The 15,468-nt window shown below is 49.3% G+C and overlaps 1 protein-coding gene across 5 annotated transcripts in view; it reads right to left on the reverse strand.

Annotated features, from left to right (window-relative positions):
- Positions 1-15,468, reverse strand: part of MID2 (midline 2) — a 432,473-nt gene that overhangs the window by 142,606 nt on the left and 274,399 nt on the right. For all 5 annotated transcript variants that reach the window (XM_054039814.1, XM_054039809.1, XM_054039813.1 and 2 more), the window contains exon 4: positions 14,336-14,443. In XM_054039814.1, the coding sequence (XP_053895789.1) occupies positions 14,336-14,443 (108 nt within the window). The remainder of the gene's footprint in view (positions 1-14,335; positions 14,444-15,468) is intronic.

The following is a 15,468-nucleotide window of genomic DNA, read 5'->3' on the forward strand; positions in this document are numbered from 1 at the left end:
ATTGCCATAAGAGCTGAATGAGGAAAATGGATTTTACCAAGTGTCAAGCTGTCTGCAGTGACTCAGGAGCATGAACACCAACCTCAGGGTAGGCTGGTAAGACCTGAGCAAAAACCCCAAATTGACTGTGAGTTCTGTATTTAGATGTTCCCAACCAATTATCAAGTGTAAAATCCTCAGGCACTATATCAGCATTAACATACGTGAATACCCTCTCTTCATGGGGGAGGAGGGGGAAACAGAGCAACAAAGTCTTTTGTCCTCTTTAACATGCCACAATAGTCTTTCTGGAGTCAACTGGCTTTTCCTGTTGGGCAGGATGTCACACCTTCAGTTGCAGAGCAGCACTTCACATTACTTAATGCCTCTCTCCCTTCTGGTGATTTACCTGCCTTTCCTGTTGGTAGGTGGCTTTAAAACTTGGGTTCCCTTCAGGGGTTTTATCTAAGTGGGGTTAGGTTTCTTTCCAATCACTACTTCCCTCTTACCCTGGGTGACATAGGGATTTCCCTTCCCCTGGGATTTACTCCCCCGCCCCCATGGGCCCTTGACTCAACATCATAAGCAATTTCTGCAGCCTCTAAAACTGTGGATGGCTTTTTGTCACAGATGGCTGCCTTCACCTCATCTGTAACCACCCAGAACAACTGCTCCTGGGCTATCAGCTCAAACAGTTTTCCATCACCACATTCAGCCCCCACCCCCATTATCCATTTTCTCCTAAAATACATATTTTAGGAGGGGGGCTGTGTTGGTGAGTATCTGAGTGTCTGTTGCAGGGGACAGTTTGTCAGTTTGACCATGTGCTTCATTGTTTGATTGTTTGTTTGAACAGTGTGAATTGGGAGTGCTTTGTTCCAGGTGGGCCTTGAGTGGGCCTGATTGGTATAAAAAGCCAGTCAGCAGTGAACCAGCTGAGCGGCGAACAGCGGAGGCTAACAGAGGGAGTTTGCCTGGGAGTTCGCCTGCGGAGAGCCCACTGAGCCTTACATCTCGCAGGTTTCTGTGAGTTGCTGCAACAGCTGAGGAAGCTCTTAGAAGGAAGGTGATTTGGAAGGTGAGTGTTCAGTTGTTGTAACCTGCACAGCTTGTACCATGTTTGTCTTTCTTCCACAGGACAGAAGCGACTTTGTCTGTACAAAGTGCAAGCTGGTCTCCATATTGGAAGAGAAGGTTCGAGGTCTGGAGAAACAAGTATCGACCCTGCGTTGCATATGAGAAAATGAAGATTTCCTGGACAGACATCAGGATATGCGTCTACAGGCACAACGTTCTGAAGAATCGGAGCAGGTTGCACAGAGGGGACTGAGGGACAGTGAAGAAAATTGGCAGCATGTGACCTCCAGAAGAAGAAAGAGGAGCGTCCATGTACCAGCAATGAAGATACAGGTGAGCAACCGTTTTCATGTTCTCTCCACAGGTACTAATGCGGAGAGTGGAGTAGATGATACATCTGAGGGAAGGGAGCAAAAGGAGACTCCACCGATTGGAAGGCATGAGATGCACTGTCCTAGGGATGGGGGTTCCACGACCACCGCTCCCAAGAGAAGGAGGAGGGTGGCGGTGGTCAGGGACTCCCTCCTCAGGGGGACTGAGTCATCTATCTGCCGCCCCGACCGAGAAAACCGAGAGCTCTGCTGCTTGCCAGGAGCTAGGATTCATGATGTGACGGAGAGACTGCCGAGACTCATCAAGCCCTCGGATCACTACCCCTTCCTGCTTCTCCACGTGGGCACCGATGATACTGCCAAGAATGACCTTGAGCGGATCACTGCAGACTACGTGGCTGTGGGAAGAAGGATAAAGGAGTTTGAGGTGCAAGTGGTGTTCTCATCCATCCTCCCTGTGCAGGGAAAAGGCCTGGGTAGAGACCGTTGAATTGTGGAAGTCAACGAATGGCTACGCAGGTGGTGTCGGAGAGAAGGCTTTGGATTCTTCGACCATGGGATGGTGTTCCAAGAAGGAGGAGTGCTAGGCAGAGATGGGCTCCACCTAACGAAGAGAGGGAAGAACATCTTCACAAGCAGGCTGGCTAACCTAGTGAGGAGGGCTTTAAACTAGGTTCACCGGGGGAAGGAGACCAAAGCCGTGAGGTAAGTGGGGAAATGGGATACCGGGAGGAAGCACGAGCAGGAGAGTGCAAGAGGGGAGGACTCCTGTCTCAGACTGAGAAAGCGGGACAATCAGCGAGTTATCTTAAGTGCCTATACACAAATGCAAGAAGCCTGGGAAACAAGCAGGGAGAATTGGAAGTCCTGGCACAGTCAAGGAACTATGATGTCATTGGAATAACAGAGACTTGGTGGGATAACTCACATGACTGGAGTACTGTCATGGATGGATATAAACTGCTCAGGAAGGACAGGCAGGACAGAAAAGGTGGGGGAGTTGCATTGTATGTAAGAGAAGAATATGACTGCTCAGAACTCCGGTATGAAACTGCAAAAAAACCTGAGAGTCTCTGGATTAAGTTTAGAAGTATGAGCAACAAGGGTGATGTTGTGGTGGAAGTCTGCAATAGACCACCAGACCAGGGGGATGAGGTGGACGAGGCTTTCTTCCAGCAACTAGCAGAAGTTACTAGATCGCAGGCCCTGGTTCTCATGGGAGACTTTAATCACCCTGATATCTGCTGGGAGAACAATACAGCGGTGCACAGACAATCCAGGAAGTTTTTAGAAAGTGTAAGGGACAATTTCCTGGTGCAAGTGCTGGAGGAACCAACTAGGGGCAGAGCTCTTCTAGACCTCCTGCTCACAAACGGAAGAATTAGTAGGGGAAGCAAAAGTGGATGGGAACCTGGGAGGCAGTGACCATGAGATGGTCGAGTTCAGGATCCTGACACAAGGAAGAAAGGAGAACAGCAGAATACGGACCCTGGACTTCAGAAAAGCAGACTTTGACTCCCTCAGGGAACTGATGGGCAGGATCCCCTGGGAGAATAACATGAGGGGGAAAGGAGTCCAGGAGAGCTGGCTATATTTTAAAGAATCCTTATTGAGGTTGCAGGAAAAAAACATCCCAATGTGTAGAAAGAACAGTAAATATGACCAGCTTGGCTTAACAGTGAAATCCTTGCTGACCTTAAATGCAAAAAAGAAGCTTACAAGAAGTGGAAGATTGGACAAATGACCAGGGAGGAGTATAAAAATATTGCTCAGGCATACAGGAGTGAAACCAGGAAGGCCAAATCACACTTGGAGTTGCAGCTAGCAAGAGATGTTAAGAGTAACAAGAAGGGTTTCTTCAGGTATGTTAGCAACAAGAAGAAAGTCAAGGAAAGTGTGGGCCCCTTACTGAATGAGGAAGGCAACCTAGTGACCGAGGATGTGGAAAAAGCTAATGTACTCAATGATTTTTTTGCCTCTGTCTTCACGAACAAGGTCAGTTCCCAGACTGCTGCACTGGGCAGCACAGTATGGGGAGAAGGTGACCAGCCCTCTGTGGAGAAAGAAGTGGTTCAGGACTATTTAGAAAAACTGGACAAGCACAAGTCCATGGGGCCGGATGCGCTGCATCCAAGGGTGCTAAAGGAGTTGGCGGATGTGATTGCAGAGCCATTGGCCATTATCTTTGAAAACTCATGGCGATCAGGGGAGGTCCCAGATGACTGGAAAAAGGCTAATGTAGTGCCCATCTTTAAAAAAGGGAAGGAGGAGGATCCGGGGAACTACAGGCCAGTCAGCCTCACCTCAGTCCCTGGAAAAATCATGGAGCAGGTCCTCAAGGAATCAATTCTGAAGCACTTAGAGGAGAGGAAAGTGATCAGGAACAGTCAGCATGGATTCAACAAGGGCAAGTCATGCCTGACTAACCTAATTGCCTTCTATGAGGAGATAACTGACCCTGTGGATGAGGGGAAAGCAGTGGATGTGTTATTCTTTGACTTTAGCAAAGCTTTTGATACAGTCTCCCACAGTATTCTTGCCACCAAGGCCTGGTCTACACTACGAGTTTAGGTCGACTTTAGCAGCATTAAATCGAATTAAGCTTGGACACGTTCACACGACGAAGCCCTTTCTTTCGACTTAAAGGGCCCTTTAAACCAGTTTCTTTACACCACCTTCGACAAGGGGATTAGCGATAAAATCGGCCTTTGCGGGTCGGAATTGGGGTAGTGTGGATGGAATTCGACGTTATTGGCCTCCGGGAGCTATCCCACAGTGCTTCATTGTGACCGCTCTGGACAGCACTCTCAACTCAGATGCACTGACCAGGTAGACAGGAAAAGACCCGCGAACGTTTGAATTTCATTTCCTGTTTGCCCAGCGTGGAGAGCACAGGTAACCACGCAGAGCTCATCAGCACAGGTAACCGTGATGGAGTCCCAGGATCGCGAAAGAGCTCCAGCATGGACCAAACGGGAGGTACGGGATCTGCTCGCCATATGGGGAGATGAATCAGTGCTAGCTGAACTCCGTAGCAGTAAAAGAAATGTCAAAGTATTAGAAAAGGTCTCGAAGGCCATGAAGGACCGAGGCCATAACAGGGACACACAGCAGTGCCGCGTGAAAATTAAGGAGCTACGGCAAGCCTACCACAAAGCCAGAGAAGCAAATGGAAGGTCCGGGGCAGAGCCGCAAACTTGCCGCTTCTACGTGGAGCTGCATGCCATTCTAAGGGGTGCAGCCACCACTACCCCAACCGTGTGCTATGACTCCCTCACTGGAGAAACACACAGGGAAGAGGGTTCGGGGAACGAGGAAAATCAGGATGGAGGTAGCTCACAGCAGCAAGGAAGCGGAGAAACCGGTTTCCCCAACAGCCAGGATATGTTTGTCACCCTGGACCTGGAACCAGTAACCCCCGAACTCACCCAAGACCCTGAGGGCACACAGGGGACCTCTGGTGAGTGTACCTTTGTAAATATTACACATGGTTTAAAAGCAAGCGTGTTTAATGATTAATGATTAATTTGCCCTGGCAATCACGGCCAGTACAGCTACTGGAAAAGTCTGTTAACGTGTATGGGGATGGAGCGGAAATCCTCCAGGGACATCTCCAGAAAGCTCTCCTTCATGTACTCCCAAAGCACGTAGTCTGGAATCATTGCATAACAAAGCATGGCAGCGTATGGTCCCAGTGTTTGCTGGCATGGAGACAACATCCATTCCTTATCTTTCTTTGTTATCCTCAGGAGAGTGATATCATTCACGGTCACCTGGTTGAAATGGGGTGATTTAATTAAGGGGACATTCAGAGGTGCCCGTTCCTGATCTTCTGAACAGAAATGTTCCCCGCTGTTAGCCATGCGGTGGGGGGAGGGGTGAAGTGATCATCCCAGAGAATTGGGTGTGTGTGTGGGGGGGTGGTTTAGTTGGGTTTGTGCTGCATGTTAACCCTGAAACCGCAGCCTCTCCTTTTACATTGAAAACCCATTTTAAATGGCCAACCCAATTCATCCTTGATATGGGAAATGAGGGCGCTGCTGTTTGAAACCATTCCCACATGTTAAGAAGGTTAAAAAAGCCAAAAGACTGTGGCTTACCATGGCTGCCTGCAAGCCGAAATCTGTTGCCTGGCACTGCGTGAGTGATCTCTCATACCAAACCGGCAGGCCCTCACTATAAGAGGAAAAATGCGACCTTGTAACGAAAGAGTGTACCCATTGTTCTCTAAAATGTGTCTTTTTTAACCACCTCTCCCTTCTCCTCCACCAGCTGCAAATGTTTCTCCTTCACAGAGGCTAATGAACATTAGAAAGAGAAAACGGAGGATGCGGGATGATATGTTCACGGAGCTCCAGATGTCCTCCCACGCTGATAGAGCACAGCAGAATGCGTGGAGGCAGTCAATGTCAGACATGAGAAAAGCACAATATGAATGAGAGGAGAGGTGGCGGGCTGAATCGCGGGATGAACAGAGCAAGTGGCGGGCTGAAGATGATAGGTGGCGTCAGCTTGCAGACAGAAGGCAAGAGTCAATGCTCCGTCTGCTGGAGCATCAAACTGATATGCTCCAGCGTATGGTTGAGCTGCAGGAAAGGCAGCAGGAGCAGAGACCGCCACTACAGCCCCTGTGTAACCAACAGCCCTCCTTCCCAAGTTCCATAGCCTCCTCACCCAGACGCCCAAGAACATGGTGGGGGGGCCTCCGGCCACCCAGTCACTCCACCCCAGTTGATTGCCCAAGCATCAGAAGGCTGGCCTTCAATAAGAGTTAAAGTTTTAAAATGCAGTGTGTCCTTTTCCATCCCTCCTCCCCCACCCATCCCAGGCTACCTTGGCAATTATCCCCCTACTTGTGTGAGGAATTAATAAAGAATACATGAATGTGAAATAACAATGACTTTATTGCCTCTGCAAGCGGTGCTCGAAATGGGGAGGGGAGGGTGGGGTGGTTGGTTTACAGGGAAGTAGAGTGAACCGGGTGGGGGGGGCGGAGGGTTCATCAAGGAGAAACAAACAGAAGTTTCACACCGTAGCCTGGCCAGTCACAAAACTCGTTTTCAAAGCTTCTCTGATGCGCACCGCGCCCTGCTGTGCTCCTCTAACCGCCCTGGTGTCTGGCTGCGCATAATCAGCGGCCAGGTGAGTTGCCTCAACCTCCCACCGCACCATAAATGTCTCCCCCTTACTCTCACAGATATTGTGGAGCGCACAGCAAGCAGCAATAACAATGGGGATATTCTTTTCGCTGAGGTCTGAGCGAGTCAGTAAGCTGCGCCAGCGCGCTTTTAAACACATTAAATGCACATTCCACCACCATTCAGCACTTGCTCAGCCTGTAGTTGAACAGGTCCTGACTCCTGTCCAGGCTGCCTGTGTATGGCTTCATGAGCCATGGCATTAAGGGGTAGGCTGGGTCCCCAAGGATCACGATAGGCATTTCAACATCCCCAACGGTTACTTTCTGGTCCGGGAAGAAAGTCCCTTCCTCCAGCTTTCGAAACAGAGCAGAGTTCCTGAAGACGCGAGCACCATGTACCTTTCCTAGCCATCCCACGTTGATGTTGGTGAAACGTCCCTTGTGATCCACCAGGGCTTGCAGCAGCATTGAAAAGTACCCCTTGCGGTTTATGTACTCGGTGGCTTGGTGCTCCGGTGCCAAGATAGGGATATGGGTTCCGTCTATAGCTCCACCACAGTTTGGGAATCCCATTTCAGCAAAACCATCCACTATTGCCTGCACGTTGCCCAGAGTCACTACCCTTGATATTACCAGGTCTTTCATTGCCCTGGCAACTTGGATCACAGCAGCCCCCACAGTAGATTTGCCCACTCCAAATTGATTCCCAACTGACCGGTAGCTGTCTGGCGTTGCAAGCTTCCACAGGGCTATCGCCACTCGCTTCTCAACTGTGAGGGCTGCTCTCATCTTGGTATTCTGGCGCTTCAGGGCAGGGGAAAGCAAGTCACAAAGTTCCATGAAAGTGCCCTTACGCATGCGAAAGTTTCGCAGCCACTGGGAATCGTCCCACACCTGCAGCACGATGCAGTCCCACCAGTCTGTGCTTGTTTCCCGGGCCCAGAATCGGCGTTCCATGGCATGAACCTGCCCCAGTAACACCATGATTTCCACATTGCTGGGGCCTGTGCCTTTTAAGAGGTCTATGTCCGTGTAAATTTCCTCATCACTCTCGACGCCGCGCTGCAATCGCCTCCTCGGCTGGTCCGGGTTTCGCCTTGGCATGTCCTGGCTCTGCATATACTCCAGGACAATGCGTGTGGTGTTCATAGTGCTCATAATTGCCGTGGTGATCTGAGCGGGCTCCATGATCCCAGTGCTAGCTATGGCGCCTGGTCTGAAAAAAGGCACGAAACTAGTATCTGACGGACCAGGGGAAGGAGGGAGGGTGGGCCGAGTGACGACATGGCGTACAGGTACAGGGAATTAAAATCAAGAAAGGTGGCTGTGCATCAGGGAGAAACACAAACAACTGTCACACAGAATGGTCCCCCCCAAAGATTAAACTGAAAACCCTGGGTTTAGCAGGCCGTTGATTTCACGGAGGGAGGGGAAGCAAATGAATACAGAACAAATCTATTTTTTACATCTTAAGACGACAGTGCAGCATGACTGATAGCCCTCGGCATCTTCTGGGTGCTTGGCAGTTAGTGTACTAAGACTGATAGCCACATTTTTCCTGTATGATGATGATGGCCTTCAGGCCTATTGCACGATCTGCTGCTCAGGGAAGACTCTGCTAATGTGCGATGATCCAACTTGTAATAGGACGGTTACCGGTCGTAATACACCATCTACTGCCAAAAGGCAAGGGGCTGGTGCAATGCAGCCCTACGGCTGCCAGCCCCACAGCTGCCAGCACCCAGATTGCCAATGAAGGCTACTAGTCATGCTGCACCATCTACCGCCAAAAGGCAGTTAGCTGCTGCTGCTGTGTAGCAATGCAGTCCCACGTCTGCCGGCACCCAGATGACATATGGTGACAATGAGCTGAGCGGGCTCCATGCTTGCCGTGGTATGTTGTCTGCACAGGTAACCCAGGTAAAAAGGCGTGAATCTATTGTCTGCTGTTGCTCTGACGGAGGGGGAGGGGCCTGATGACATGTACCCAGAACCTCCCGCGACACTGTTTTGCATCATTCGGGCATTGGGATCTCAACCCAGAATTCCAATGGGCGGCGGAGACTGCGGGAACTGTGGGATAGCTACCCATAGTGCAATGCTCCGGAAGTCGACGCTAGCCTCGGTACTGTGGACGCGGTCCGTTGACTAGAGCACTTAGAGCATTTTATGTGGGGACACGCACAATCGGCTGTATACAACCGATTTCTATAAAACCAGCTTCTATTAATTCGACCTAATTTCGTAGTGTAGACATACCCCAAGTTAAAGAAGTATGGGCTGGATGAATGGACTATAAGGTGGATAGAAAGCTGGCTAGATCGTCGGGCTCAACGGGTAGTGATCAACGGCTCCATGTCTAGTTGGAAGCCGGTTTCAAGTGGAGTGCCCCAGGGGTCGGTTTTGTTCAATATCTTCATTAATGATCTGGAGGATGGCGTGGACTGCACTCTCAGCAAGTTTGCAGATGACACTAAACTGGGAGGAGTGGTAGATACACTGGAGGGTAGGGATAGGATACAGAGGGACCTAGACAAATTAGAGGATTGGGCCAAAAAAAACCTGATGAGGTTCAACAAGGATAAGTGCAGAGTCCTGCCCTTAGTACGGAAGAATCCCATGCACTGTTACAGACTAGGGACAGAATGGCTAGGAAGCAGTTCTGCAGAAAAGGACCTAGGGGTTACAGTGGACAAGAAGCTGGATATGAGTCAACAGTGTGCCCTTGTTGCCAAGAAGGCTAACAGCATTTTGGGCTGTATAAGTAGGGGCATTGCCAGCAGATCGAGGCACGTGATCATTCCCCTCTATTCGACATTGGTGAGGCCTCATCTGGAGTACTGTGTCCAGTTTTGGTCCCCACACTACAAGAAGGATGTGGAAAAATTGGAAAGAGTCCAGCGGAGGGCAACAAAAATGATTAGGGGTCTGGAGCACATGACTTATGAGGAGAGGCTGAGGGAACTGGGATTGTTTAGTCTGCAGAAAAGAAGAATGAGGGGGGATTTGATAGCTGCTTTCAACTACCTGAAAGGGGGTTCCAAAGAGGATGGATCTAGACTGTTCTCAGTGGTACCTGATGACAGAACAAGGGGTAATGGTCTCAAGTTGCAGTTGGGGAGGTTTAGGTTGGCTATTAGGAAAAACTTTTTCACTAGGAGGGTGGTGAAGCACTGGAATGGGTTACCTAGGCAGTTGGTGGAATCTCCTTCCTTAGAGGTTTTTAAGGTCAGGCTTGACAAAGCCTTGGCTGGGATGATTTAGTTTGGAATTTGTCCTGCTTTGAGCAGGGGGTTGGACTAGATGACCTCCTGAGGTCCCTTCCGACCCTGATATGCTATGATTCTATGATATTTTAAGCACATGTTCAACATGAGTGACATTGTCCAACAGGCTGATATTTCTAGCCTTCAATCAATAGATCCAGAGGTGAAAGTAAGCCTGTCCGGTCCGGTACGGCACACCGGCAAGAGCCAGTATGCCATGCCGGACTGGACCGGCTTCCACGGCGGTGATTTAAAGGGCCCGGGGCTCCAGCCATTGCGGGGAGCCCCGGGCCCTTTAAATCACTGCCGGAGCTCCGGCAGCAGGGTTTGGGCGATGATTTAAAGGGCCCAGAGCTCCACAGCAGCCGGAGCCCCGGGCCCTTTAATTCGCTCCTGAACCCCAGGGCTCCCAGCCGCCTGTGCAGCTGGTAGCTCCGGGGTGATTTAAAGGCCCTGGGGCTCCCAGCCACAGCCGGAGCCCCAAGGCCTTTAAACCTTGAAAGGCCCCGCCTCTTCCGGTTGAGGCCACGCCCCCGCTCAGGACTCCAGCGTACCGGTAAGTCCTTTAAGTTACTTTCACCCCTGAATAGATCTCACAGGTAATCTTAAATCTTTCCAATAAATTTTCTTTAAATTTCTTCTTCACCTTCACACCACCCTCCTCCAGATCATTTAAAACTTGTCTGGCTTCCCAGATAAGCTGGTTAAGAGAACAGGCATCTCTTTATCTGCGGGGATATTGTGCAGCCTAAGCAGTCTCTCCAAGGTGGACTGGAACTCTTCTGTATATTCAGTTTCTTTATACATTAGGCAGACTTTCTCCCACTCCCTTGTGTTGGGGGTGGGGTGGCAGGTGTACTCACTGGCTCCTTTTGCTGCTCCAGTAATTTGGGCTGAAAGGTTTGAGCTTCCATCAGACACCTGTGAGCCCACTCCTTTGTTGGCTACTTGTTCCCTGTGTGTTTGGTGGGCTCTCTCCTCAGCTGCCTCAGCTGCCTTGGTCTCCCTGACTGGTAATTCTGCCATAAGTCTCTGATGCTCACATTCTTCAGGTGCTCTCAGGTGCTGTAATTGGGCCCATTCCCCTGCAGTGGTCTTCTCTGCTGCGTCTGGGGCTGGAGGGTCCTCGCCTTCCCCTAGCACCTGGGGTAAGAACTTAAAACCAAAGCTCTCAGCTCCTGAACTTTTTTTATCTTTTTATAGGATAGTCCGCCCTGCCTACATAACTGTTCGAGTTCTTTTCTTACAAGACCATTACATAACTGTGGTCACTCATTGTATCCATTCTATAACCTGTAAAACTCTCACTATTGAGGTAAAACCTTAACAGCGCTGGGGTTATGATCTATAAACTTCATTCACTTGTGGTATGAATCCTGCCAACTATGACAATGTCATACTGCCTGCAATGACTTAAGAGCTTGAGCACCAACCTCAGGGAGACTGAATCATAGAATCATAGAATATCAGGGTTGGAAGGGACCTCAGGAGGTCATCTAGTCCAACCCCCTGCTCAAAGCAGGACCAATTCCCAACTAAATCATCCCAGCCAGGGCTTGTCAAGCCGGGCCTTAAAAACCTCCAAGAAAGGAGATTCCACCACCTCCCTAGGTAACGCATTCCAGTGCTTCACCACCCTCCTAGTGAAATAGTGTTTCCTAATATCCAACCTAGACCTCCCCCACTGCAACTTGAGAGCATTGCTCCTTGTTCTGTCATCTGACACCACTGAGAACAGCCGAGCTCCATCCTCTTTGGAACCCCCCTTCAGGTAGTTGAAAGCAGCTATCAAATCCCCCCTCATTCTTCTTTTCTGCAGTCTAAACAATCCCAGTTTCCTCAGCCTCTCCTCATAAGTCATGTGCTCCAGCCCCCTAATCATTTTTGTTGCCCTCCGTTGGACTCTTTCCAATTTTTCCACATCCTTCTTGTAGGTCCCTCTGTATCCGATCCCTACCCTCTAGTGTATCTACCACGCCTCCTAGTTTAGTGTCATCTGCAAACTTGCTGAGAGTGCAGTCCACACCATCTTCCAGATCATTACTAAAGATATTAAACAAAACCGGCCCCAAGACCAAGCCTTGGGGCACTCCGCTTGAAACCGGCTGCCAACTAGACATGGAGCCATTGATCACTACCCGTTGAGCTCGACGATCTAGCCAGCTTTCTATCCACCTTACAGTTCATTCATCCAGCCCATACTTCTTTAACTTGGTGGCAAGAATACTGTGGGAGACCGTATCAAAAGCTTTGCTAAAGTCAAGAAATAACACATCCACTGCTTTCCCCTCATCCACAGAGCCAGTTATCTCATCATAGAAGGCAATTAGGTTAGTCAGGCACGACTTCCCCTTGGTGAATCCATGCTGACTGTTCCTGATCACTTTCCTCTCCTCTAAGTGCTTCAGAATTGATTCCTTGAGGACCTGCTCCATGATTTTTCCAGGGACTGAGGTGAGGCTGACTGGCCTGTAGTTTCCCGGATCCTCCTTCTTCCCTTTTTTAAAGATGGGCACTACATTAGCCTTTTTCCAGTCATCCGGGACCTCCCCTGACTGCCATGAGTTTTCAAAAATAATGGCCAATGGCTCTGCAATCTCATCCGCCAACTCCTTTAGCATCCTCGGATGCAGCGCATCCGGCCCCATGGACTTGTGCACGTCCAGTTTTTCTAAATAGTCCTGAACCACTTCTTTCTCCACAGAGGGCTGGTCACCTTCTCCCCATATTGTGCTGCCCAGTGCAGCAGTCTGGGAACTGACCTTGTTTGTGAAGACAGAGGCAAAAAAAGCATTGAGTACATTAGCTTTTTCCACATCCTCGGTCACTAGGTTGCCTTCCTCATTCAGTAAGGGGCCCACACTTTCCTTGACTTTCTTCTTGTTGCTAACATACCTGAAGAAACCCTTCTTGTTACTCTTAACATCTCTTGCTAGCTGCAACTCCAAGTGTGATTTGGCCTTCCTGATTTCACTCCTGCATGCCTGAGCAATATTTTTATACTTCTCCCTGGTCATTTGTCCAACCTTTCACTTCTTGTAAGCTTAGGAAACGGGGCACCCACCCCTAATTGGTTGTGAGGTCTATACTAAGATTTCACTCTCCATGTTCAAGTGTAAACTCAGGCACTGGAACAGCCATAACATGGCGTCACAGACAGTCCTCCTTGTACTCCGATCTATCTCGTCACCCAGGTGAGCCTGCCTTTGTGACAGATAGTCCCTTACACCAAAAAATCACAGCAATATTCAGGTTACTCCAAGTCCCGAAGGACCAGTCACTTACTCCAGGTCAATTGCACTTTAGATCTCACCCCAAAGACAACACTTGCAACCAATCCTCTAATAAACTACATACAGATTTATTAAATAGAAAAAGGAAACAAAAGAGTTATTTAAAGCAGGTCAACACACACAAAAATTAGTTATAATCTTAAATTTCAGAAGATGACAGAAACTTGTATAAGTAAACTCTGTATGTCTTTTAGGGCTAACCCAGGCTAAGCAGCTGGGGATCCCTTGCTTACGCCTAGAAAACCTTGCCCCCCTGAGTCCAACCAGCACAGAGGTTCAGTTCCATCTTGTTAGGGGATTTTATTCCCTTCCTCCCATGTGCTCTGAGCTGCAAACTCAGCCAATGGGAGTAATCCACTTGCAAGACTCGTCTTCATGGGAGGGGAAGAGCAGAGCATCAAAGTCTTTTGACCACTTTAACAAGCCACAATAGTCCTTCTGGTGTTGATGGGCCTTTCCTGTCAGGCAGGACATAACACTTTCGGTTGCAGTGCGGCACTTCATATTACTTAATGCCTCTTTCCTGTCTAGTGATTTACATAATTCCAGAGGCTTACAGTACCAATGCTCAACTGTGGGATACCAATGCTGTGAGTGAGATTAGTGCAGGCAGCAACTCACAGGCATTCTATAAAGTTTAAACACTAAACACATTCTTATAATTTTAATGTTTCAATTATACTAACCCACAGGTGAGCCAGACTGGTTCCAGCTAGGTGTTTGTCAGTGTTCAGTTGAGACCTGGGGACCTTGGCATGAGCTGGCACCTGGTCTGCCAGCATCACACAAAGCATTTCTGAAAAGCAGCCCTTGCCTTGCCCTCTATGTTTAAAAGCATTAGAGGACCCAGCCTTGGCATATCCTATCCCTTCTGTAGGCAAATTCTTGGCCACTCCATTGACAACCTCTGAAATGCTGAGACTTGAAGCTAATTTCCAGACACACTAATCTTTTCCAGTGGGTCTCCCCGACTCTTACACCACTTACTCAAGGTACATCTCCCTCCTCTGTGGCTTTGTTTGCTGACACGTCAGCCCCATGGATGGGAGCATGCTATCCTGGAGAGGATGCTGTAACATGAAACCAAGAGGACTGGGCAAGTTGGCAAAGCTGAGCTGAAAATCTGGGGCAGGGATGTCATAGGAGCAGCAGCACCAGTGGCCACAGCGCTTCCCCCAAGTAATTGTGGCATCAGCACTGGCCACACATGTGCACCCATAGAAAAACACACCTCAGAGCGACACTTACCTTCGTCTCCTTGATCTTGACAGCGATCACTTGCTTGCGCTGCCGGATGATCTCCATGAGCTCATCACACTCCTCCATCAGCTTGGCCTCATGCATGGCTGTGTTCACCTAGGCAGAAACAGCAGAAACCCCAAGCTGTTAGAATGCAACACGCTGGCTCAGAGCCTGGCAACACCAGCAGCTCTGACATCTCTGACAGAGAGATAAGCAACAGCTTAGCACTACAGGCTCCCTCCTGTCAGCCAAGGTCTGTGCCAGCTGCCAGGGAGTCAGGGACTGAAGTGGGGAGGATATAATACTGTTTAACAGTTACTGCTGTGCAGGCAACAAAAATAAAAGCAGGCTGCCATGTCCTGTATTCATTCCCATTTTAGCATCAGGAGGAAGGCACCAAAGCAAGGCCAGATATTAACCTCTTCAGAGCTGGAGCCTGAGCTTCTGTCCTTAGGTCAAATGACAGGGCCCCTCATGATGCGGGAAAGAGCTGTTCCCTTGGGTGTCCAGCCATGACCAGAAGGGAACAAGAGATACGTTCTTTAATACAATCAGTTCACATGACACAATCTGAGCCTTCTTCTGGATACCAATGGCCACAGGCCAGCACAGACAGCTCAACCATTAGAACCTTGCTAGTACCAGTGAGGTTCAGTGGTCTAATAGTTAGAATCATAGAAATATAGGTCTGAAGGGGACCTTGAGAGGTCATCTAGTGCAGCCTTCTGCGCTGAGGCAGGGCCAAGGAAACCAAGATCATCCCTGACAGGTATTTGTCCAACCTGTTCTTTAAAACCAACAGTGACAGGGATTCCACAACCTGCCTTAATGCCCCAGCATACTGGGGCCCAGCTTGTCAGTACAGAGCACGTATCCAAAGGGGTCCTTCCGACTGATTGTGACAAAGAAAAGGGTCCATGACCTTCTCAAGCAATGTGAGATTGCAGAGCAGGAGTCACTAAGCTGTCACCATCAAAGGGCATGGAGAAAGAATAAAATGAGAGGGATGAATTAGGCTTCTAATGGAATAGCAGGCAGCAGCTAGAATAGAGCTTTGCCATTTTATGCTACAAGACAGAATCCATTGCTTTCCTGTAGGCAGATGCAGCTAAAATGATGCAGCATTTATGCAGCAGGGC

Source organism: Malaclemys terrapin, chromosome 9 (genome assembly GCF_027887155.1).
Source record: "Malaclemys terrapin pileata isolate rMalTer1 chromosome 9, rMalTer1.hap1, whole genome shotgun sequence".
In the NCBI taxonomy this organism is placed as follows: Eukaryota; Metazoa; Chordata; order Testudines; family Emydidae; genus Malaclemys; species Malaclemys terrapin.